The sequence below is a fragment of the Pelecanus crispus genome, chromosome 7 (assembly GCF_030463565.1).
Source record: "Pelecanus crispus isolate bPelCri1 chromosome 7, bPelCri1.pri, whole genome shotgun sequence".
NCBI classification, from domain to species: Eukaryota; Metazoa; Chordata; class Aves; order Pelecaniformes; family Pelecanidae; genus Pelecanus; species Pelecanus crispus.
In genome coordinates, this window is record NC_134649.1 from 24,790,881 (window position 1) to 24,817,021 (window position 26,141).

The 26,141-nt window shown below is 46.4% G+C and overlaps 2 protein-coding genes across 8 annotated transcripts in view; both read right to left on the reverse strand.

Moving 5' to 3' along the window:
- Positions 1-530: 530 nt before the first annotated feature.
- SEC11A (SEC11 homolog A, signal peptidase complex subunit) lies at positions 531-20,008 on the reverse strand. Of its 6 annotated transcripts, XR_012831180.1 has the most exons (7): positions 19,944-20,008; positions 19,710-19,819; positions 17,522-17,671; positions 13,691-13,810; positions 13,105-13,162; positions 1,168-1,286; positions 531-990 (listed from the first exon to the last, which is right to left on the reverse strand). XR_012831180.1 is itself a non-coding variant. In XM_075713501.1 (6 exons), exons 1-6 carry the CDS (start codon positions 19,992-19,994, stop codon positions 1,275-1,277), a joined length of 501 nt encoding a protein of 166 aa, XP_075569616.1. In that variant the 5' UTR covers positions 19,995-20,008; the 3' UTR covers positions 531-1,274. The 6 variants fall into 6 exon arrangements, 5 of the variants coding, with proteins under 5 accessions (XP_075569616.1, XP_075569615.1, XP_075569620.1 ...); XM_075713501.1 differs by having other exon boundaries at positions 531-1,286; XM_075713500.1 differs by lacking the exons at positions 531-990; positions 1,168-1,286 and adding an exon at positions 12,623-12,939.
- Positions 20,009-20,154: 146 nt separating this feature from the next.
- The window catches only part of ZNF592 (zinc finger protein 592), a 46,919-nt gene continuing 40,932 nt past the window's right edge, over positions 20,155-26,141 (reverse strand). The window contains exons 9-10 of one of the 2 annotated variants that reach the window (XM_075714273.1): positions 23,541-23,676; positions 20,155-22,172 (exon numbers count right to left, since the gene is read on the reverse strand). In XM_075714273.1, the coding sequence (XP_075570388.1) occupies positions 21,657-22,172; positions 23,541-23,676 (652 nt within the window). In that variant the 3' untranslated portion in view covers positions 20,155-21,656. The remainder of the gene's footprint in view (positions 22,173-23,540; positions 23,677-26,141) is intronic. The other variant, XM_075714274.1, reaches the window with a different exon arrangement.

A 26,141-nucleotide genomic window follows, 5' to 3' on the forward strand; every position in this document is an offset into this window, starting at 1 on the left:
GAACCACCCTGACACTCATCCACTGTTGGTTATTCTTCTCTCCAAACCCTGCCTCCAGGTACACAGCCTGGGAGACCTTTTTGATGAAGGCTGAGGCAATGAAGGCACAGAGTACCTCAGCTTTGTCTGTGTCCACTACAATTTGCCCCATCAACAGTGGTGCCTTTGTGAACACTTCCCTTCTTCAGCTTTCTACAACTGAAGGAGTTTGTTGAGATGTGCAAGCAGTAGCACTACTTTAGTTGTAGAAGATCTGATGTTCCTTGCACATCTCAACAAACTGAGCTTTGGCTTTCCTAATGTTGTTCCTACATGCCCAGGTTAACATTTCGATATTTTGCCTAATGGCCTGTCCATGCTTCCACCTCCTTCATACTGCCTTTTTGCAGTGGAGCTCAGTCATGAGTTTCATTCCCAGTTTAGCCAAACCCATCTCCCAGTACCTCTACTTGTGTACCTGATTATTGGGATGGACTTGGAATATCCTGTCTGTAAAGACCTACCAGCTCTGCTGAGCATCTTCACCCTTCAGAGCTGCCCCCCACAGGATCCCTGAACAGGGTGAAGTCCAGATTCTGTATATCACTACTCACCTTTTCCACTCCCTTCAGGATCTTGCAGACCACTATTTCCTGATCACTACACCCAAATCTGCCACTGATCATCACATTCCCCATCAGTTCCTCCTTTTCCATTAATGGGATGGAGCTATGCATGCCCAGCAACAGCACAGTTGGAGCTGTGCCCAGCATTGCCATGGACAGAGATAGTGAGTGCCTGGGACATGGACTGTTTATACCCCGTACTCAAGTAAAGCGAAGTTCATGTAAAACTGGAAACCTTTGATCAGAGGGCCCTGAGACGTGGGTTGTGCTGTGTTTCTTCTTGTCACCTGCCTGCAGCCCACAGTGGCTTTCAGGTTCCCCCAGGTCCTACATCTATACAGGGGTGCTCTCAGGGGTTGTACAGCTGCAGCACAAACCTGTGTATCTGAAATGGTAAAGAAAACATGAGTAAGAGTGCCCAGAACTCTCACCCAGCATACTGGGCTTTGAATTATCTCTATTTTTCGTAGTATACACAGACCACCATCAGGAAGCAGAAGGTCTGAAGGGTTGGGGGCCAACCAGGTGGCCAGCAATGCGGCTCTCTCACCAGCCACAGTACCTGAGAGACAGGCAGAGCAGACTTGGAGATGGTCAGCAGGTTGAGAGAGAGTCCAAATCATCAGGCACATTCATGGTGATGAGGCAGGTCCCAGGGCAAGCTGCAGGTCAGGGTGAGATCTGGCAAGAGTAACCAGGCTCAGACACATTTCAGATAGGTCCATAGTAGTGAGATACGTCTGAGAACAGATCAAGAAGCCAGGCACTGCTGAGCTGGAGATCAATGCTCCTACAACATTGATCAAGGGGAAACTAAAGGCTCAGGGCTGAGCTTAAATGGGTTCCCTTTTGGGCACTCCCCATGCACTGCATGGGATGCATGTATAAAATGCCCACCATGGATGTGGCATTTGCAGCACCACAGCCCTGACCCTTATGTTCACATCGTGGCAGCTTCATCTCCTCCATCAAGTCAGCTGAGAGGGGAGCCCTGAGGCCCTCTGTCCTGGTGATGCTAGGTGGCTGTGACCACCACTTTGGCTCTGATGTCCCCTGTCAGTCCTCACAAGCCTTGCAGGAAGGTTTCACCAGTGTTTGGGCTGCCTGCAATGATGCCCATGATCCCAGCCTGATCTGATTTTGAACTAGACACACAACCAGAACTGACACAGATCTTTTCTCTTTTTCAGCTGAAGACTGCAGGCTGCAACACGTTACCTCAGTCAGGGTGTGAGAGGAGGAACCCCAAGGCTGATCTGCACTGCTCGACCTGTGCCACTACCTTGTGGGGAAGGCACAAGTATTTGCAGGGCTGCTCCTGCCGCAGCTGGTGCTCCAGCTGCGCACACCCCCCACCCCCCCACCCCTTCTTACCTATTTCCTCTTGCAGCCCATGTCTCTCCTTCAATGTCCTGCACTGTCACTATGTACTGATAGCACAAAGCTTGAAATAGACTGACATAATCTCAAGCTTTTTTCCCAAAACAGTCTTAAATTCACTCATGGTGGCAAAAATGATGGAAATTTGGGATATCTGGAGAAGGCTTGGGTTGTAGTCAGGGCAGGAGGAGGAGGAGGATGTGAGGTCCAGAGAGGGTGCTGGATCATAGAATCATATGAATCATAGAATGCTTTGGGTTGGAAGGGACCTTTAGAGGTCATCTAGCCAAACCCCCCCTGCAGTGAGCAGGGACAGCTTTAACTAGAGCAGGTTGCTCAGAGCCCCATCCAACCTGACCTTGAATGTTGCCAGGGATGGGGCCTCTACCACCTCTCTGGGCAACCTGTCCCAGTGCCTGACCACCCTCATTGTAAAAAACTTCTTTCTAATGTCTAGTCTAAATCTATTCTTCTTTAGTTTAAATCCATTATTCCTTGTCCTGTCACAACAGGCCTTGCTAAAAAGATTGCCCCCATCCTTCCTATAGGCCCCCTTTCAGTACTGAAAGGCCGCAATAAGGTCTCCTTGCAGCCTTCTCTTCTCTAGGCTGAACAATCCCAACTCTCTCAGCCTGGCCTCATAGGATGTGAAGGAAGAGCCTGGTACTGCTCAGCACCAGCACAGATGAGTCTGGTTTCTCCTCACACTGGGAAAGGGGCATTATCTGGGAAGCTGAGCTGCGTTCCTCCATGAGTGCTTTGGAACTGCTGGCTCCACTGCATGTGCAAGCGATCTGTCTGCTACTTTTCCTCGAGAAATGCCAGGGCTTCACTCAGGCAGCTGCAGCGTACTGGCAGGGGGAACCTCTCCCTGTGTCAGGCTCCAAACTCTGCCTGGTGGCCCAGCAGCACTGGGTGTGGCCTGGCACTTGCTACAGCCACGGTGTCCCTGCACACCAGCAGCCAGAGGTGGGGAAGAGCGAGATGAGGGATTACCTATAGGATTGCTGAGGATGAAGCCAGAGATTAAGTGGTACCAATTACAGAGAGAGCAAAGAAAAGAGCCACGGGCAATTATGGCACCTACTGAAGCATGACCATCTGGGCAGCAAAGTGTTCCTAGGAGATTAAGTGAGAGGGGCCAGCAGCCCCAGGGACAGGGGACGAGCAGTGGGAACCAGCACAGCATTTCAAACAGGCCAAAGGCTTTTGTGCTGATCTGATTTTAACTAGATATACAACCTAACTGACACACATCTTTCCTGTTCTTCAGCTGGTGGCTGCAGGCTGCATGCGTTACCTTGGTCGGGGGTGGGGGGGGGGTGGGGGAACAGGAATTTCTGATCCCAGTGGTAGCTATAAGGGACTGCAAGGCAGGCTTGGGAAAGGCTGGGAAAAGGAAACCAGGGAGCTCCTGCCCTGTTGCAGTGTCATTGAGGGGACACCAGAGTAATTGCTGAGTACTGAGGCTTGGCCAGATGGGGCATGTGTGGGAGATCTGAGCCCATAACCCCGATTTCAAGCCTGGGAAGAGCAATGGAATAGCTGCTCAGGGACTTGGTGGAGGCTGGAAGTGGGAGCACAATTCAGGGCAGCCAGTGGGGTTTTTATGGAAAACCACTCATGAAAAGGACCCGAGCTCACCACTTGCTGAGCAGCAGCATTGGTGCTAAAGGAAACTGCACAGCTGTAATCCAGGCAGAGCTTTGAGAACACCGATTTAATCCTCTGCAACAGTCTCATTAAAAACTAGCCCCAGACACCAACAGACAGATCCTGAGCAGGAGGCTCAGCACAGGTCACCCTCTTCAGTGGCATGATTATAGTGAAGTGAGTTTTCCAATGAACATGGCGTGGGTGCTGAGCAGCCCCTGGGCAGGCATGGATGCTTGACAACCAGGGTCCATCCAGAGGGTGTTTTACTGCACCTGGGAATAAGGACTGCAGCTCAGTCATATGGGGCTGGAGCAGGCTGATCAAACTGCGGCCAAATTCCTCCATTCCTGGTGAAGGCAAGAGGGCTGACCCCTCCCTTGTCACCCTGAGCCTGAACAAATGCAGCCTGAGAGGTGGCTGCAACAAAAGTGGCCTTGATAACAAATGGAGATCAGGTTTTCCTCTGGATTTTTTCATCCGTATCTTCTTTGCAAAGAAGTGATGTTGTTCCTAATTTGGGAAAAATAACTGGCACCTGGGACCTGCCTGGGAGAGACACCATAACCTGAACTCTAATCCCTGGTCACCAGCCTGGCAGGGTTTGTGATAGATTTTCTGCCTCTGCCTTCCTCCAGCTTTGGTGCTCAGAGCTGGGCCCCCCAGCACCTGCACACCCATCTGCCAAGCAGCGGGGGAGCCAGCACTTGGTAGCAGAGGAGGCTGGAGCCTGCTGATGTGACAGCTTTGGTCTGGAGCCTGCTGGGATTTCCAGCATTCAGGGCAGGAATTGCCACTGCAGTGCTCCTCCACTGCTCACTCTCTCCAGCTCAGCAGAGGTTCACTTTCCCAACTGTTATTAGCCACCAAAGGAATCTTCCTAGCTTATATATCAAAAAAGGCATTAGAAATTCTATTTTAGAAATTGTTTTTTCTGGCAAAGGTCACCACACCAGCTTCCGCGAGTGGTGCAGGAGATTAGCCTGTCGGCCACCAGCTTCCTGCAAGGGCCTTGCAATGGAGCCAGGGAAGGACAGAGCTGACCCAGCAAATGCTGGGCTTCTGATAGATGGTTTCGAAGCAGAGCATGCATAGAGCTAACCATCCCCTCTCCAGGTGGGATTAACCCTCTGGGGCTGGGCGAGAGCAGCCTGCAGCTACCCCTCCGCAGCCCTGCACAGATCCACACCTGCCAGGAACGGTCCCTTCTCACCCAAAGCAGCCTCAAAGCTCCAGGGATCCTTAGATTGCACCACTGGTTTCCCCTGGTGCCTCCAGTTGGAGGAAGCAGTGATTGTCTGTTTTGCTCTCTGTTTTCCCCTAGTAATACTTGCATGCGATTTATTTTCTCGATGGCTACTGACCACTGAATTGACATTTTCATAGCACAATCTGTTACAACCCCGACGTTCCAGATGGTAACACTTAACTCAGAACCCGTTGTTTTATAAATAGAGTTAAAATTGGTTTTTCCCCCTGTGCACCATTTTATATTTATGTACATCTGAATTTCATTTTTTTTATTGCCTAGTCTCTTTCCACAGTTGGCCTTCATCCATGCAACCCTTTGTATCAGCAGCAAACTTCAGTATTTGCCTGCTTTTGCAGATAATTTTTGAATATATGGAAAGCAGTCCCTGCCCAGCTCCCTGGTGTTTTCTGCTAGAGACTGTTGCCTCCTACCTTTTGTTCCTTACCTTTCAGCAAATCATTTCTCCCTGTAAGGACCTCACCTCCTATTTCAGGGCTGCTTCTTTTCTTTAGGAGCCTTTGCTGAGGGACCTTGCCAAATACCTTTGGGAAATCCAGGTGGATGATCCCAATGGGCTTACCTTGCCCATACACCTCCTAACTCCTTCAACAAGCTCCAAGTCTACTCTTTAAAGCACCCCTATCACTTTCCAGTCCACGGATCTGGTTTATAGCCTACAGATCCCTGCATTTCTATCTCAGCCACCGTTCTGTCCCTTGGTGCCATGGTGGGTTTGACAGAATGGGTGCTCACCATGGCAAACAGCTCAGCGCTTTCAGGTTCACGTCCCTTCAGAGCCTGTGGGCAGCTCCAGCCAGGCCTGGGGGTTCATTGCTATTCTCTTGGTCACTGATCTCTTCTGCAGGTTCTTCCACTGCTGGTGTCCATGAGCTGATGGCAGCACAGGACACCTGAGGTGCCCTGTTCCTGATAAGCAACTCTTGTCTGTGTTGGGCTAATATGAGTAGTAACAGACCTGTGAAATGGGCACTATTAGCAAATCCTCCAAATGTATCTAAAGATGAAGCAAGATTTCACCAGGGAAAGAAAGGAGACCTTTCCATAATTATGCAAAATAAATGTATCTGAAAACTGCACAGCTAAGAGGGCCTTGGTAACGCTGAGCTAATAATGAACAAACATAACACCAGCCTGGAAATACCATGGTTCATAGGGTTTAAAGCAAGGTCCATTTTCTTTCTTCGCTGTTGAATTATGCTTTGATACCTTGACATTGAATAATGCATCTCCCAGAGAGGTGGTCAGTCTGGCCTGGGAGAGACTCCAAGCTGGAGAGCTCCAGAAACACAGTGCAGGCACTCCCAGGCTCTGCAATTATCTACCTGGGCAGGCAAATGCATGCTCAAAAACAATGGCTCTAATAAAAAAACAAATACAAAGAGCAAAGGCCGCAAATCCCCCTATTTGCCTCTTTCACAGAGTTCCCAGTGCCAATAAAACTCTTAGTAGCGGTTAAGTTGCTTCAGCCTCTTCTTCAATGCTTCTCCAAAGCCAGGTCAAATTTAAAGTCCTGAAACATGACTGAGGGCCTATTTTGATGCATTTGTCTTGTTTACAAAGATTAAATCCCTCTGTTACATTAATTCGTCCACAGGCAACAACTGTTGTTTATAAAAGATAAAATTTGAAATCTTACACATCTTGTTTTCAACTCTTTCTCAATTTTCATTTAAGCCGTAAATGAATTGTCATTTTCCCTGAGGTTTCCCACTCACTCCACGCCCGCTGGACACAGTACAAATAACTGCTCTGCAAGAAGACTTAGAGAACAAAATCTTGTTTTCTTGCAGGCAAATCCAGGCCTAGCTCAGAAGTGTCCCAACCAGAATTACATGGCAGAAATCTGACATCCAGTTAGAGTGAGTTGAGGTTCAGAGAAATTATATTGAAGTTCATTTTCTCCACATTATTCTTACTTCTGTCTCTCTGGAAACTGAAACTCTGCAAGGTTAGTTTCTACAGGGGAAGGAGAGATTGGAAAGGAAAGATGATAGCAAGATGCTCAGCAGAGAGAGCTCTGGGAACTTTTTTTAAACTATGAAACAGAAGGAGCAAAAACATCAAGAGATGAGGTGCTGGGCAGAGAAAGCAAGAGACAGAGAGCGTGTCTGCTCTGTCCTGGATCACAGACGGTGCATTTCTAGTCCATCCCTAATTAAGACTGTTCCTCTCTGTGGAGATACTTGATTTCCTCCAAAGTTTAGGGAGCTCTGCTAGATCAAGCATTCAAAGGACCTGCTAGAACTGAACGTATGTATGACTTGCCCCATGAGCAGGAACAGGTTTAACACAATGTGCTTAGCCAGCAGGACCTGGCATATAGGCAGTCCCCGCTCCATGGGGAAGCAGGACTACCTGTGAAGGAGCTGGTGGTTTTTTACAGAAATTGAGGGGTAAGCAGGGACAAGCACACAGCAGCAGAAAAGCCGCTACCATGAAGAGGGTATCCACCTGATTATGGCTAAGCAGATCCACCAAGGCAGATCCACCAGGAAAGCCCTTTGCCCCTTCTCACATGCTGACTCCAGCATGTGTCAGGCTGGTGGAGCTATCTCTGCAGAGACCTGCTGCTTCCTGACAGGTGAGCAAGCTGAAGCGGCTGTGTGCAGACAACAAAGTGATGGAAGTATTGTAAGGGACGGGAGAAAGTAAAAGGGGCAGGAAGCTATTAAATTGGCTTAAAATGCAATATAGGTGCTATTTCTCTTTTCCTAGCAGCCAGCGATGAGATGGTCAGACCAGTTATCTGCCACACATCAAATACCACCAGAAGCTGCTGACACTGATGGGAACTGCGAAGGCTGTGCCTTTCTGGCATCACCCAGGCACACCTTGAAGTCTGAGGACTGAAACAGGGACACTCCTCACCTGATTCAGCCACCGAGTCACTGACAATATGTGGGTCTTCAGCCTGGGTATGTAAACATCTGCTTTGCATTTCCCCTGCTTCAGCACAGGAACCATCCCCAAGTGACATGCTCTTCCTAAGCCACCTCTCCTCTCCTTCTCTTGGCCAACAAGCTTAGCCTGTTCTGGGAGCTGTGCCCTGGATCTGCATTCATGCATTTCTCCAGCAGGGAGTGGTCTTATAACCACTCACAGAGATGACTTCATCTTGCAGGTTCTCCTCGGAAAATACAAGGTTGACCTGTTCTGATTTTAAGGGCAGGAAAACCACCATGAGATTACCTGGTCTCATTAAAGAAAGCATGCAGCCAATCATCTTACAAATCCAAGCCCTAGAAACCTCTGCTAAGCAATAAGCAGTGACAGATCTGGATGAAGCAGTGTAATGCTTATTACTGTTTAACCTATAACTGTGTGTTCAAGCATCATAAACATACAAAGACAGCCTTTGTCTCAAGGAGCTTCAACTTTCAGCACATTACTCCTCACAGCTCACCTCCCATCCATCATGCTTCTGCTTATGCATTTAGCTTCCATATGAAAACAAGTCACCCAACAATATTCTAGTAATGAAATAGTCCAACATTGCTTTGCTCTGTGGAACAGCTCCTGCCCATGAAGGAATCTGTGCCCTGAACTGCAGATGTGATTGAACAGTAATTAAGCAATGAAATTGCCTACCAGAAAACCTGCTCTGTTTGGCTGTAACCACAACAGAGACAGAAGCAATCTTAGCCCTGGCAGACTTTTTTTTCTTTCTTTTGCCTTTATAAACCAGACCTTTCAACACCCACATACTTTACAAACAAATCCCATTCCTGTTGTGACACAAAGCTCTCCATCTTTCCTAAATCTTAAATTTCAAAGGCTTTGATGGAGCTAGCCAGACAGCTTCACGTTTAAAAAAAGAATAAAACTGAAATAAAAAACAAAGATACATCAAGTTCCAACAGCAAAACCCCTGGCTCTGTGGGAGCACAGCAGTGCTCACCAAACATTTCAGCATTAGCACCCAGCTGAACCAGAGATCCTGCACGCTCTGTAGCTTTTCTGCTCAGCAAAGCAGAGTAAGTCTGGCGGGGATGGAGCCAGGAACAACTCTGTCATCCTGCCCCCACGTTCTCAGTTTCCAGCTTGTGCAGGCTCATCCCCAGCACCCTCTCTTCCCACTGTGGCAGGAAAGGCGTTAAAGGGATGCACGAGATGATGTGGGAGGCAGTGTGCGAGCTGGTGGGCATTTAAGCTGTGAGTGGATTAACTGCTTATTTATCCTCACTCTAATTAGAGACAACACCTTATTTCATGACTGCAGATGACACAGAACCATGTTCTCAGCTATACTGAGCTGAAAATAGGCAGAACATGGGCCATAGAGATTAATTCCCAAATCTCACACCACAGCCCCTGATTTCAGGCAATTGTTTCTGTTTTTAAAGTGTCTGCAAACCCAGAAGAGAGCAACCCACTGAAGCTGGGCTGCAGTGGGCTTCATCCCACCCTTTACCCCAACCACCCTGCATTTTTTAAGTGCTTCCTGCTCAATTACTTTACATGGCATAATGCGAGAGCAAGGCTGGGAAAGGCACACCTTACTGAAAGTGCCCAAGCGTGGGTTTGTACCCACATTGGCAATGTGTGTCCTCAGCCGCACTGACTGCTGACACCTGCTGCCGGTAATCAGCAATGCCAGCACGGTAATCCTGCCACAAGCAGGATTTCCTAACATGTTAAAACGACCATTTCTTTTCTCTCAGAACTGTGTTTTCAGCAGATGCTCTTTAAGAGCTAATCCTTGGTCTATAATCATAAATCCTCTGTATTTTAGCCTTTTTTGTTAAATTAACTCAGTGACAGTAACACAGCTGCTTCTGCATGCTCAGATTTTTGCAAAAGGTGTGAAAATGACTCGGAGAACAGCAACAGCAGCACTTTCAGCAAGTTTTCACTGGGAGGTGTTGATTAGCAGATTTCAGAAGAGCTCAACTCAGTCCTTTATGTGAGCCCAAGTTAAAAACCAATTTATGCACTGGTGCTGTTTAACATCTTCATCAATTACATAGTGTGATTGAGTGCACCCTCAGCAAGTTTGCAGGTGACACCAAGCTGAGTGGTGCAGCTGACATGGCACAAGCACAAGATGTCATCCAAAGGAACCTGGACAAGCTGGAGAGGTGGGCCTGTGTGAACCTCATGAGGTTCAATAAGGCCGAGGGCAAGGTCCTGCACCTGGGTCGGCGCAACCCCCGCTAACAATACAGGCTGGGGGATGAAGGGATTGAGAGCAGCCCTGAGGAGAAGGACTTGGGGGTACTGGTGGATGAAAAGCTGGACATGAGCCAACAAGGTGCGCTTGCAGCCCAGAAAGCCAACCGAATCCTGGGCTGCATCAAAAGAAGCGTGGCCAGCAGGTCGAGGGAGGTGACTCTGCCCCTCTGCTCTTCTCTGGTGAGACCTCACCTGGAGTACAGCGTCCAGCTCTGGGGCCCTCATCACAAGAAGGACATGGAACTGTTGGAGCGGGTCCAGAGGAGGGCCACAAAAATGATCCAAGGGCTGGAGCACCTCTCCTATGAGGACAGGCTGAGAGAGTTGGGGTTGTTCAGCCTGGAGAAGAGAAGGCTGCAAGGAGACCTTATTGCGGCCTTTCAGTACTGAAAGGGGGCCTATAGGAAGGATGGGGGCAATCTTTTTAGCAAGGCCTGTTGTGACAGGACAAGGAATAATGGTTTTAAACTAAAGGAGGGTAGATTTAGACTAGACATAAGAAAGAAATTTTTTACAATGAGGGTGGTGAAGCACTGGAACAGGTTGCCCAGAGAGGTAGTGGAGGCCCCATGCCTAGAAACATTCAAGATCAGGTTGGATGGGGCTCTGAGCAACCTGCTCTAGTTAAAGATGTCCCTGCTCACTGCAGGGGGGTTGGGCTAGATGACCTCTAAAGGCCCCTTCCAACCCAAAGCATTCTATGATCCTAAAACCAGTTTAAGCTAAAGGCAAAGCAGGGAGCAGAAACTCAGCCTCAGTATGACCTGCAAATGCAGAAAGGCTGCTCCAAGTCCTCAGGAAGGTGCTCCATAGTAGTGGCAGCTCTCAAAGAGAGATTCTGTGTTCCCTCACTGCTGCCTAGGTTTGGCTTTTGACAAAACATCCCATCTGTGACTCAAGCATTTCAGAGAACCTCTGTATCTAAATTCTCTTCTCAAGGGCTCCAGCACTGGGAGTGGGAGATATGGATTTTATTACCATTTTTTATTTTTAAGTTATGATTACTCAAAGAGCCACAGGCCAAAAGCTCAGTGCTAGGGGCTGGACCCATTCATAGACTCTTTGCAGTATCACAAACATAAGATAATTTTTTGCTTCATCCTACGCAAGGAACAAACCACCCAGTTAAACCAATTTGTGCTGGGATACCACAGGTCAACCCACCTACTGAGCATTAAGCAAAATGGTCCCATGGATATAACTAATGGCACAATTCACCTCCATAGATGGGACAGGTCTGACAAGCCTAATTAGGTACATATGCAAGAAACTGAAAATAGACCATAAACACCCTGTTGGGTTTTGTCCTTGCCTTTCCTGACTGCTTTTGCCCTACACAAGTGGTGTGCGTAGCAGCAGTAATCGTCTTTAATGATCCCTGCTGCTGTGGAATCTTGGAGCAGTCATGAAGAAGAAGGAATAGAGGATGCGGTGAAATGCACCTGAAGTTACACACAGTAGCTCTGAACTGTCTGTAGATTTTGCAATATTGAGAGGAGAGCTGTTAACCCAGGGAAAGCACAAGATGGGGAGGAGACAGGCTCCCACTGCCAGGGGGAAGCTGTCCTAGCAAGACAACCAGTAAGTAAACTGCAGAAGAGGGGTCATGCAGCCTCAGACAGAGGTAGCAATGGCACTGTGCTCCCGCTGCCTCCTCTTGTGAACATGTGCCCTAGTGAAGGGGAAGTAAAAAGTTTTCCTGAGTCAGTATAGACACCACGGAGGCAAGTTATAATGGTCAATCACTCAGTACAGGTGGCACAGTGCCTTGTACCTCTTCCTCGGGCTCTCCTCTGACACCACATCTACACAAGCAGGTTCACTATCCTGAATGAGAAGCCTAGAAAAAAAGCTGTTGCACATGGTGACAAGTGGTTTCTTCTTTCAGACCTCAGGACAGTGGGAGCTCAGCCTTTCTGTAGCTTTCAGGTGAGCTGTAAGAAGTGGCCAGCTGCAGGGATTATTACAGACCTAAAACGCATTTCCAAAACTAAGAAAATTTTGCTGTTGCATCCTACTAAATCGTCCCTACCAAACAGCTATGGTATTTCCCATCTCAATTCTTCTGTTACCTAGTGCTGCAATGACAGCTTATACACTAAGCAATCCTTTGCCATCTTCTGCCCAAAACACCTTGCAGTCTTTAAGCAGATTATTTCAGTGTGATTTACAGAAACATAGAAATACTGAATGGATCTATAGCTCAGGACTGCTTACTCTCCAAAAAGAAATGAGAGGGACAGTTCTGTAAAGAGAGGACAAGTTAGTTCGCTAGGGTCTAGGAGTCAGTCCGCAATGGCAAAGCACAGGTACCCCCCACAGTGAAACTGGGCAACAAGGCTACACTCCAGGCAATAATGAAGATGTGTCAGGGCTCATACTGGGCAAGATGCAAAATCTTTATTCCAGTTCTGAATTAGAAGAAACATCACCTCCTCAGCTCACCGTTTCACAGTTCAGTCAGCACAGGGAGAGGTCATGCTTGCCTAGCAGAGGCAGAGACTTAGAGGACACAGTCCTGTAGGCACTTTGAGAGGAAGCTCAGCTTCAAAGTACAAACACTGAACAGTTTGGCTTAAATTTTTAATATAAAAACTTACTAAAAATGCTAATGTGACAAACAATTGGAAATACAGTGACAAACATTTGCCCTTACGCAGTAAAAACCAAAACAAACCCAAACTGGCAAGAAGCTTTGAAATGCCTGTTTTCTTCTTCCTCCCAGCACACTGGACCATCATCTACTTAAAATGTTCATCTAAAAAAAATCCATGGCACCTTCACTTTGTACTTCAGTGCAAGAGGCTACTCTCGATGGACCAGCACAAATAAACCCAGTAAAAAGAGGACTGCATACTGTAAGAGAAAGAAGAGAAGACATAAGAGTGCACATTCACATCTAAAGATGCAGTAACAGCAGCAAACATACAGGGCAAATGGTTCTGCTTGCGTATATGACGTTCTCATGAAGTAATTTTAGCTGGGGTGGGAGAAACAGGCAGAAAATGAAAGAGCTCTTACCTTAAATTTTGGATAATCATTCATTAAGATAGTCACTATTCCAATATAGGGCACAAACCTACAAGAACAAAGGTTTTATTAAAACCAACAGTATTCAAGGGTGCATACAGGAGAAGCACTGCCCTCGTAGTTGTACAAAGGAATAGCCACTCAAGCACGCGGAGGGCAACGGTCAACAGGCTTGCAACTTCTTCCTTGCAAGCAGGGAAGCCATGGCAGTGGGGGCTGAGTGACAACCAGCCCCAGAGTGTGTTTTAGCCTCTGCCTTGTTCAGATCTTGCTTGTCTGCAAAGACTGTGCCTTGCAGAATAATTTTGATGAAAATTCTGATCACGCCTGAGCATGCACTGCCTTTGCATTGGTGTCCATCCAGCATCAAAATCTCAGGATGCAGCTCACAGCTTGATACCTTCGCTTAGCTAAGAACTGAACTACCTCTGTTTTTTAACCCTCCACAGTACCTTCTGAAACACTTTCAGGCAGGACACAAAAAAACAGCAGGGAGAGTTCAACGGGAGAGGGGGATTAACAGATGGCACTGGGGGAGTGCAGTGTAAAAAGCCGCATCTTTTTCAACTTCACTTACCCTCTCGCTCGTCCTACTACGTCCTTTTTCTCCAACCAGTGCTGCCCTCGTTTGTACAGCCCTCTGTCATCAACGGCGTTATTGTCACCCTTTGTCAAAAATTTGATGTCACCGTTTTGCCTAGCAAAGACAAGACAGGCAGGTAAGTCAGAGAAAAAGAACTTATTAAAAGCTATTCTAGAACAAGCACGTAGAGACCAACACAAAGATATTAGAAGCAATTGTGTCCTACATGTTTGAGCAGGATGAAAAAGGGAAACTGTAAAATGCAGTGGAAAGCAGGCTGTTTGGGAAAAAAACTGCCAATGAAAAGATGAATTCTGGTCCCAGCCAAGCTTTCCGGCAGAGTTTAAGAACAGAACCAGCACGATGAGCCATTTCTAGCGAAGGTGCAGCTATCGCCTCTTTGCTTTTGACCTCTCCATGTTGATGCTTCTCTTGCTTCATACACAAATGTTGGGTTCTGCACTCTATACTACCACCCAAAATGAGACTTTGGGGTTAAAGCATACAGTTCTACTCAGCAGTGGTCAGAAGCAAGCTGAAACAGAAATTACTAGGAAAGGGGGACAGAACAAAACAAACAATACCATTACGATACTGCATGAACTCATGATGGGCCTACATCTTGAATGCTCTGTGCAGTTCTGAACCCCCTACATCCTTTTGAAATGCAGAGAAGACCTGGCAAAGGTGCAGAAATGGATTACAAGGTCTGGAACCACTTCCATACAAGAAACAACAGAACAGGACTCTTCAGCCTGGAAAAGACAGAACTGATGGGAGATATGACGGTAGTCCAATACAAATGGCACAGCAACAACCAGTTTTTCACTGCCTCTTGTGATACAAGACCTAGAGGGCATCAAATGAAACAGAGGTAACAGGTGATAACAGAGGTAATGCCACAGAAGGTGCTATGCTTAACTAACACAGTGCAAACCAAATCATGTCTCCCTGGAAGGATATTTTGGATGCCAAAATATTGTATCAGTTCAAAAAGTGACCAGGTACTCCATGTAAAAAAAGAAAAGGAGGCTATTAAGACAGAATTGTCACTTTGTGCCTGAAATGGTAATTTACAGAAAGCAGGAAAATTATCACTACACATTCTCTAGTCTTTAATTTGTCTTGAGGCTAATTAGTTAGCTGGTCAGAAACAAGATCCTGGAGCAGATGAACCTTTGCTTAGACCTGGGAACAGCTGCTGCTATGCTCTAGCTTTATACACCATGTTATGCACCCTTCCCCAGTCATTTCCATTCAGCTTGCTGGACAGCCAGCAAGGCTTGCTTCTAAGCAGCAGTCTGGGCCACTACTCAGGGATCGACAGGCTGCTATCCCTGTGGCATGTGAAGGCAGATGCTGAGCAGGAGTGTTCTCGTTGCTTGATTCTGTTGGCTTGCTCACGGAAATGAGAGATCAAATACAACTCAGGAAAGCATGCAGAAGATCTTCAGAGCTCATGCTGTTTTCATCATGCCTGAGTACCAATGTGTGTTACTTGACAGGAGAAGCTTGGAAGAAAAAAAAGGGGAAAAAAGAACAGATCTTTATTCAAAGCGCATTTGGCTCACAGTGTGGGAACAGCAAACGCTCTAGGAGCTTACTGATAGTCTAGAAAAAGATGAAGACACCCAAAGGTGCAGATAATGTAGTTTCAGCTCTGAAGACTGATGGCATAGGAGCGTACCATCTTATTGAGCAGATTCAACGCTCTATCATAAACCAGCGTAGGAAGCCCAGAGCACAGCTGCTCTGCTGTCTGAAAGGTGAATGAAATCTGCTCTGGCTGTCCTGCACCAAAACCACTAAGTAAATTTTGACCACAGACTCTGTGTTCAGTGATAAAGAATTAATTCAATTTCGCTCTGAAAAAAGAAGAAAAGGCTAGCAAGTAAAAAAACATTTTCTCACTGAAACGACACCGATGTGAACTCGAGCCCCAGTTGCCACAAAATCACAGAGAACAGGGGTTCTGGTTTCCTTCATTTTGACACTCCTGTCAGCTTTCACAGACTCTTCACAGTTTTCATTCAGTCCATAACTACAGGAAGAAATAGGAAAGTCCGGCCATTCAGAGGACACTCTTGAATTCCAAACTGGCACCAGAAAAATATTCATTAACTAGTGAAAGAAGCAATTGATACCTCAGAGTCCTGCCTTCAGCACCCAGCTTCAGGTTACAGTACGTATTTTTAAGTTTTATGCTTCCTAATATAAAGATCAGGTCTGTGTTTGGTTGTTTTATTTAAATGAAACCTAAAATACTTGAGAATGGCTTTACTTTACAGAATCTAGGATTGGCAGTATGGTTCTGTTACATTTAAAAAAAAAAAGCATTGGATACCTTAAGACCTAGTGCTGAGATAGAGCCAGGTGAAAAAAAGAAGGGTGGGGAATATCTGGAGATGAACTGCTGCAAAGAATGCACATTTGTGCTTCTCCTTCCCATACATTGGCCAAGAGCAGAGAGAGAAGACCCTGACCTTTGTCTTCAATAGTCAGCCCAAGCAGTAGCACCAGAGCCCACCTGAGCCTTTAGCGTGCAACATGGGAGAAGGAAAGTAGCGTCTCAGTTAAAAGAGTTCCCAAGACATCACAAAAAGTGCACCTACAACGTCAGATATCAAATTTACCAAGTATACTGACCTTTTTTTTTAAATTAGCGTTATCAAAGCACAGTACTTTCAAAACTGATGTTGATAAATGTTTTTGATATAGAATAAATCTGAACAGCAAAGAATCTGCTCTGTCTACTGGGAGAGGTGCTGCTCTCTCATAGCCAGGATTTCAGCTGGACTATTTATGTGCACAAAGCTGGTCAACCTTGACATTGGGCCGGACAAATGGTCTAGATGTCCCAACAGCTGGGGCAAGGGACTGCCTCTATTCCATTGACCTCACTTGACCACCGCAATCCTCAAATGCCACTTTTACATACAGTTCAAGTGATTCACTTAAGCTAGGAACAGATCTCTGGTATAGCTCCAGTTCATTCATATTGCAGCAGGCATTTACTCAGCAGAAACAGATGCTGGGCCCCCATCCAACTGTTGCCCTCTGAGAGCTGGCTTGAAGAACCAGGGATTCAGTTCAAGATTTAGGGTTCACTCAAATGCCTCATGGGGCTGGCTCGTGTCCCCACAGACTGGCCTGGAGCAGTCACAGTTGCATCCTCCCCGACCAGCAAAATAGGAAGGCTCATGGCTGCAGAGGAAGCCTTGCTTTGGAAAACTAAAGCCTGTTCAGCAATCAAACCAGAGTGACCATGTTTCATTCCTTCAGACATGCAACCTGCTAAATATTTACAGAATGAATAGTACACAGAGAGCGCAGTGCCTACAGAGACTCCAAGTATAACAATGCAACACTACAAAGAAGAGAAGAAACACCCTGCCTCTGCATGAGAGCAGGAACCAGGAACATAAAGACAAGCTTTAAAATAACGCATGCTACATACAAAATACCCTTCTTTCATAAGTTCTACCTCTATGAACAAGAGTCACTTCACACACACAAATGCAGCCATACCTACAGGAGACAACAGAGCAACATTACATAGCAGCTTGAGATAGAAATGATGGCACAGGAGACATGAGGAATCCAGGATACCAGCACAGACTCCTCAGCTTGTGAATTCTGTTGGATGATCTTTACAAGTAAACCAAACAGGGCAGATTTAATCTGTCTGAAAATTCTATGTTACTTCTTCCTGCAGCACCTGGATGTCTGTTACTGATGTCCCACCCATTCGTTTACCCAAGGAGATGATGAAAAATACAATTTTACTAGACATCTGCAGTACAATCCCCCAAATCCTTGACATACTTCTCATGAATTTTCAAGACGCGATGGACTATAGGAATTTCCCTTCCTTCTATCCTAAAGACCACGATTTCTCCCACTCTGATTGGATCTTCAATTCGGTTCGTGAGGAACAGTAGATCTCCTCTGTGAAACGCAGGCTCCATGCTTCCACTGAAAAAGAGGAGCAACTGAACAATATTTAAACGCTCACAAACAGTTTTCAGAGTTTATAGTCCTTTAAGAAAAATCTCACAATAACCTCAGTGAAAAGCTCCTAAGAAAACCACATGAACTTGGAGACCAGGCATGTGTCTAACCTCTACTGCATTCAGATCTTCAATCACCACATTACCAGCAGTTCAAATTTGTTGGGAAATGAGCACTACCAGCAGCTGGTGTTAGAAGCACACCAAATGGGAAAAGCCTTCTGCTTTCTTAATAACAACAAGGCTCATGACAAGCAGTATCTTCTCCACTTCTGAGCTCTCCACTGGTAGGGCTACACTGGCACCACTGCAGTAGTGGGAACCTTTATTTCGTTTATTTTTATTTTTTGCAGGTAGATAGATCATCCTCATGAACAAAGCACTGAAAGCCTACAGGCTCTTGTATTCCCATCTGGAACAGACAGATGGGTGTGCTAAAAATTTGTTATTTTGATTCATCGCTTTGCTTAACGATCTCTTTTCAGGCACTGCTATTCAAGTTATTTTTCTCCTGTCTTGTAAATGGCAATTGTTACAAAATACTTAACCTTCTTAATTCCAAATAAATAATGCAGTACAAAACAGAATGATGAACTTTAAGTACTGCATATATTTGTGGTTTATCTTGAGACAGTGGAGAAGCTGCTATTCAGAATAGAAGATCACATCGCTGAAGAAGGGATGTGACCTAATGGCCCCTGTCTTACTCACTGGGAGAAACAGCATTAAACATCTCCCCTTCTCCCCTGACTTCACAGACCCGTCAGGAGGGAACAGGAATGCCACTCAGTTTTATTTTGTGGGAGTTTTGTTAAATGGCATGCTGTAATTAACACTGACGTAGAAACACACAGAAAGGCCAACACAACCACAGAACAGTCCCCATGCAATATCTACATGGCGTGTGACAGTGCTAGCATTTGATGGCTGCCCAGGAACTTCAGCCACAGGAATTTGTCCCAGGCACTAGGAGGGTGGGAGTAACACTGGTGGTACCTACTGCACAGCACTTCTGCGAACGCAACATGCAACACCTAAAGCATATCCAGTTACACAGTGATATCCCTTATTTTCAGCCATGCATATAAACATCTACAGCTATAGCTCCCCTTTATCCTGGCCAACAACTCACTAGAAGGCCAGGGAAAAAACCAAGCAGCTGCGAAAGAAGAGTTAGCAGATACTTTTAAGAATGTAACCTAACACATAATAATGCTCACTGGGCATTTCAGCAAGCCAGTTCCCATTTAAAGAAACCTAACAACTCCTTTTCACTATACAAGTTTATTTGCTGGCATCTCAAAGATTTCCACTTCCTTTTCACTAACCAAAACTCACCACATACTTCAACTGTTCATGTAGCAGCAACAAGACATGTGGACAGGCACGGCGAGAGGTGCCAGTGCAATGCAATGTTCTGCTACCAGAACTTCTACTATGGGAAGTGCCACTAGCCTTGATGAGAAGACAAGCTCTACCACAAACAATGGGTTCATCACTTCTGCCAGGCCCCCTGCTTCAAGGTCTTCCTTTTTCAAGTCTCACCCACACCACCAATCATTTCTCCAAGAGGTTTGGTATGGTCCAGAAACGCCTGGGTTGCACTCTCACCATATTTCTTTGAAGCACTTCCTCAGGACCACCTAACATACAAGCCAGTAAGCTGACACGAGCAGAAGGGTGAGATGCTATTTTTACACAAGGCTGCCAGCCTTGCTTACCTACTGCCTCTTCCCTTGCTGTTCCTCTGCTTACACGAGAGCACCAATTCTTAGAGAGCCTCTCGCCCACTGGGGATGGGGCGGGAGCCTCTGGCTACACCATCCCTCTGGAAAACCTTCTCTGGGTGGGCCCGACGGCCCCAACATCGCCACGCCACGGTGCTGATACCTGCCGGTTCTCCAGCCCTTACCCACGCCCCGTGGGGTTTTACCCCTCGCCCCCTCGCGCTACCGCTGAACGAGCCCCCATTTAACTACCTCCCCCACCCCCGTGGGATTTACCTCAGCACCACCACGATGGGGCTCTCGCTGCCCGTCACCACCATCAGCCCCTTCCAGATCATGAGGGCGGACGAGACGATCATGCCGAAGTTCAGCACCTGGTAGTACAGCTGCGGGCGGAGGCGGGGGGGCAGTCGGTCAGGCTCCGCGGCCCGGGGCCGGGCAGTGCAGATCCGGACCGATCCGACCCCCACGGGACCCGCCCCAACCCCCTCCCCCGCCCCGGTTCTGCACCTGCCGCTTGTTCATGCGCCGCACATCGTCCAGAAAGTCCAGCGACAGCATCGCCAGCACCGACACCACCGCCCGCCCGGCCCCGCTTCCGCTTCCGCCCCTGCTTCCGTCGACGTCACCGCCGCTTCCGGCCCCGCCCCCTCAGGAAGGCGGCTGAGGGGCGGCCATGGCGGCCTGACCCAAGAACGACGCCCAGGCAGGCACCCTTGGATGCTTTTATTTGCAATACTTTGAAGTAAACATCATAGCAAGGCACAAACGCCGCTGCGGGTTAAATAGATACGTGATGGCTCGGGAGTGCCCCCTGCTATCCTTAACTCTACATAGGCTACCTGGTAAAACATCCCCTAGGCTAACGTACACTGTATCAAAAAATACAAAGAGTCCAAACTGTTTGTATCAAAACACGTCAAGATGATAAGGTTAGCGATCTGAATGGAATAAGATAAATAGTTCTTAAATTATTTAAACATCATCATAGTAAACAGTAATGAGCAGGATTCTGGCTCAACATAATAAAAATGGTATAGAAGATAATTATATTACATGAAGCGTGCGTGTGATGGGGGTACGAGTGAGGAAAGAGAGAGTCAATATGACTACATGGAAAGAAACGCCTCCCAGGTGACAGGTAATGCTGAGCTGCAGTGGGAGAAGAGCTACTGATGGAGCACCAGCCCTTGCAGCACCGCAGGATGGCAGTTCCTGCTTCTGCCAATGCCTCTGGGCTGCACTCCCCTCCTCTGCTGCAGCAGCTCAAAACGAGCCCATCAGGGAGCCCTGGCACCAAGCTGACACCATGAGGAGTACCAGGCCGGTTCCACTGCAGCTGACGCCATGGACAGGGATGGGGGATGTTTCCCCCTTCAGGGGATGGTGCCAACCTGCCACCCGGCTCTGCTCAAGGTCCCTGCCAGGATGAGCCACCAAGCATCAGGCCCAGCTGCACCCACCCCGGGATGGCTTCCAGCAGCGCAACTCCACTGACATGCAGGCAGCAAGTTCCCAAGGGGCACCAGACCCTCCTCAACATGACACGTGGCTTTGAGCTGTGCTCACCTGAGAGGGCAGGGGCTACAAAATTCTTTCAGGATGATTCAGGTCCGAGACATTTCATTAAATTGCCTTTTGGAAAATAAAGTTGTTATTCAGGCAATTAAAGAAAAATCAGCACAACCTGCACTCGTCCTGTGTAACACAGAAGATCCCGGATCGGCCAGCACGGTCCTGACAAGCACGTTTTGCTAAGACAGTTTTATGAGTTAAAATGAGTAAAACAAAGGCAGGGTAGGAAGAAAAAAAAGAAGCCATAAATAGAAGGAGAAAGAAAGCGAGATAGAGAAGGCAAGGCTGGGGCTCTGGGCAGTGGCTGAGGCAGTGCACGCTTGAAGGAAGAGAGCTCATCTTAAGGAAACTGCAGCTGCAGAAAGTGCTCCTTGATCCTCAGGAGTTGGACAAGCTCCAGCGAGGATTCTCGCCCTGCGTTCCCTTTTCAACCCTCTGGTCTGGCAGAGAGTTAGTGCTTAGGATGCAATGGCAGAGGTTTCTTTTTCTCTTTTAAATTTCCCTTACAAATAGAAGTTAACGGAAAGCAACGTCCATCCCAAGAAATCAACAGAATATTTCAAAGATTTGCCCCATCCCCACCCCGTAGTTTCAGTAAAAAAAAACCAACAAAAACCCCTCGACCAACCAAAAGGGGTTTTTTTGTTTTTAAGTCTTAAGAGACTTCGAATGATTGTTCTGCATGGTGCTATTAGGACCCTCCGTGCCATATGTCTGACTGTGTTCACAAAGAGCTGAGTCACTTTTGCACTCCTTGCATTTCAGGTTTTCTTCTTCCACTGTAGTGTTCATCTTGCCATTATACCCCTCATGTCTGTTCTCACTCATCTCCCTTTGTAACTTCTGCCTTTCAATTTCCTCCTCCTCCTCTTCTTCTTCCTCCTCCTCCTCTTCCTCATCTTTTACTTTATGAACAATGAAGAGGTGTCTGTTCAGAGAGATGTGAGAGGTGTAGCACAAGCCGCAGAACAAGCACTGGTAGGTGGAGCTGTCTGTCTTGTGCCGAGGTATGTGTTCCTGAAACTCAGTACTGATGTCTGTCGCAAATCCGCATTTAGCGCATTTCCAATGCGCTTTCAGTTTTTTGGCTGGCGGCGTGTCTGAACCCGCAGCGGTCTCTGCCTGACCCAGCTCATCCATTGCCATCCTCTTTGGAGATTTTGCCTTAAAAAAATAAGATTAAAAAGTTACTTTATTGTTCAAGCCTATGGAAGAAGAAGTGCTAAATTCCACACGCATATCTGAAGACACCTGAGGGTGAATACACATTGGTATTTTGATACAACCTAAACGAAGCCATGCCTAGGGAATTTATTGCATTGCCTTTCCTACTAGTACCCAAACACCTCACCCCAACATGCAGGATCTCAACGGCTGTCCTGTGACATGAGAAGGGAGACCTGGGAGGAGTTGGCTGGGCAGAAATGTGATGGGGAAAGAGAACGTGAACTTGGTGTGGGAAGGAGGAGCCCACAGAGCAGGGACAGCTGAGGGACATGGGGATGTTCATCAGCCCAGACAATGCTTCTCAGATTTAACTATGAACATCTTCCCCTCCACTCAGGCCTTTTCTTCATGGCATTTCTCATTAACTCATCCCCTCTGTCTTATAATCCCACAGCATGCTTCTCCTCCCATGAGGATAGCTTGCTTGCATGTATCTGTTCAGGTGATTTTATTGTCTCCTTATCCAGCAGCAATGTTTAGGATACAGCTTATAGGCTTGTGTTTGCAGACCCAGCTGGAGCCACGTGAAGCCACCGTCTGCCCCCATTTAGCCGGGTGCCCTGGTACAGCAGCTCTGCTTGGGGGAAGCAGCCACCAGCTCATGGAAGTGAATTCTTAAGTTACCCCAGGTTTCCTTACAGCGTAAATACAGAGGGGAACAATCCCTCAATGCTAGGGTACAGACGAACGATAAATTGCAGTGGTATGGAAAACGTACGTCTATTTTTGAAGTAAATGGAGCAAAGAAGCCCAATCAGCCAACCCTCCACTCCAAACCAACCCAAAATAAAATTCATTGAACAGTTACATTTGCTGAAAAAAAATTACACAGCCCTACTTAGGAGGAATGCAGTTCACGTAGGTGGATTATGGATTCAATAAGTATTTTAAAACAGAAAAGAAATCTTTTGTAACCAGCAGAAAAAACAAGGGAGAAAGAGGAAAAATGTACCAGGCTCATGAACAGAGTGGCAGGGGAAAACAATGGTAATAACAAACCTAAATTAGACCTGGTTACAAACTAGACTGAAAAAAGGCCAGTAAAACAGAGGGTGACACATTCAAGAATATCTTGAAAAATGCAAGATATGTTGCCCTGGTACTGCTGCAGCTCAGCTGCGCTTTCAGTTCTGATCCTGACACCGCCAGAGAGAAGCAAACCAGATGAAGCTGAGAGCAGGGGAAGGAACTCTGCCATATGGATGAGAGGGCTTGACTGCCACAAGGCTGCGGCTTGACATAACACCCCAAGTGAACAGCTACTCGCCAGATACATTTATTTTTCAGTGAAAATATATCAGTTACTTCTGCTGTGTCTCCCTCTGGAGCTTTTGCTTTGGCCATCTGGGATAAGTCTGGGTTTCTGATGCCGTGCATGAGGTTGATGTGATTCTCCAGCATGAACGGCTGAGGAAATGTCTGATTTTCATCTGTGCAGTACCTTGGAAATACAAAAAGCAAGAAAATTTATTAAAGGAAATGCCCAGCTGTTCATTTCCATTCAAACAGCTCTTCATTATGTGCCAAACCAATAGGTGTCATTGAAGACAGCCGCTGGTGAGTAATGTACTATTAGATTACCAAAATATGCAGCAAATCATCGTTTTAATAATAAAACATTACCCCTGAGAGAAATCTAAAACAGTTTAGAATTTACCAAGCATGAATGAGAATGAAAGTAGGGCACATCTTATTTACAGTACAGTACTAAATAAATACAGGGACTAGTGGAGATCAGGCCCACTGTGATACATGCTACACAAGTACAAGATAAATAAGCAAGATGGAAAACACATGGGAGAAAAACGGCTCTCAGATGAGACACCTACGCACAGATGGACCTCGACTTGTGTAACACTGAGGAGGCCTGCAGCAGAACCAGATTCTGCACCCAGTGCTCCCAAGCACCAGTGAAGCATCCCATCCACAAGACCATGTATATCATAACACACTTAAAATTCTTACAAAACTGCTGAACTTCCAACTTTGATAACAATAACCTAGGCAGAAGCACTCATGAATATATTGTTTATACGTAACTATTTGTGTTAAAACTTGGTAGGATTCAAGACCTGGCAGAGACCATGGTTCACATTTCAAACAGAGATGTGAAAGGGATGTGCCATCTGCTAACCTTCACTCCTGCATGACTGGAAATAAGTGCTAGGTCTTGCAGACACATAAACCACCCTCCCTGCAGCATGGTGAAGTACAGAGAGGTCTCTGTTAGCAATTGGGAAACCCAAGACTGACTTTGTACTCTTCTACTGCCTGCCAGTGTGACACAGGGAAGGTCCACCAGCTATGCATTGATGCGAGCAATGAGGCAAGAACACCAGACTTCTCTAAAATGCACAAATTGCAGTTGAAAAGTTGGCAGCAAGGGATGAAAAGCAACAGAGAGGAGATGAAGTGTCTCTGGGCAACAAAAGGAGAAAAGAAGATTCCTACTGATCTTCCAGTAACTAGATGGAAATTAAACAACACTCAGTAATGATGTGAAAATGCAGATGTGCTCATTGAATACTTCTGTTTTTTAACAGGAACCGCTTAGATGATATATCAGTATTTAACAATGATGGAATTTTTCTCCCTCATGGAGGTAAGATGAGAGGTTATTAAGCGGTATTTATCAAAAATAAACATGTTGAAAATCAAGTGTTCCAGACAGTTTGTACTTAAGACTAGGAAAATAAGAGCAAGTTCTCATAACAGTAACCAAGTGAATTATGAAAGAAAATACACAAAACATCAGAATATTTTGAAATTTGTCCTAATTTAGATTTTTTTTCATGTAAGCAGGGAAAGATGCTTTCCTAATCTGAATTACTCCAGTGACAAGCTTGGCTTGCTTGAGTGTTCAATCAAGTCCTCCATCACTGGTTTCTCCCTACATATTTAACAGAAGGCAGAGACCTAAGCAGGGCAGAGGAGGAAGGGGAAATCACAGCCTGAAATGTTAGAAGCCAGACGGAGGTCACCTACAAGACAGCATGCTGGAGTCACAAAAATACTCAATTGTCGGATCAATGACAAATTTTACTCATGCTGTACATGGAAATCCAGGAGAAGAGGTTGACATGAAGTTAAGGCATCAAAACCCCTGAAGGGAATAACACGTGAGACTGATACAAACTGCCTGGCAGGAAGAAGGAAAACAGACACCAGCAATCAAGGGAAAAGAAAAGGAGCGGCAGAGATGTGATGCCTTACAGAGCACAGAAAGGAGCTGAAGAGGAATTCAAAGAGATGGGAGGATTCGCAAGCAACAGTCACAGAGATTTTTAGAACTGTGCTCTGGACAAACTAAGAGGGATCAAAGGGGAGACTGAACAGAAGACCTCAGATCCAAACAAAGAGCAGCTGTTGGAGATGCTGGGACAAGTATTTCAAGGAGGAGGTTTCATTTGAAGAGTGCTGTGATTTCAGTAAGTCTCCCACTACAATGATTAAAGAGAGCACATCCACTGTCCAATTAAGACTTCATCAACAGATTTTGAGAAGGACCAACTACAAGCTTGAGAATTAAACACAACCACAATTCACTTAAATTTCTAGCTGTGTCTTCTCTGCTGTAAACATGGCATGACCATGGACCCTTGCGTGAAGCTGTGGATCCACAACTTTGTGTCGTTCTGAAAAGTAATAGAAAAACTGGACTCCAGGGCCTGTACAAGCTAATGCATACAGTAGGCTGGCACATCCCAGGTTGTTAGGTATTTCTGTATACATCCTTCTTCCCACCTAGGCCTTATGTTCAGTTTGACTCTGATACACTCCACTTTGAAAAGTGAGTGTATCCAGAGAGAATAGATTTATACAAATCAGGTGAACATAACTACAAAGACCATCACCCACAAACTTAAAGCAGAATGAAATGTAGTGGGAGCCAACATTTCATCTTCT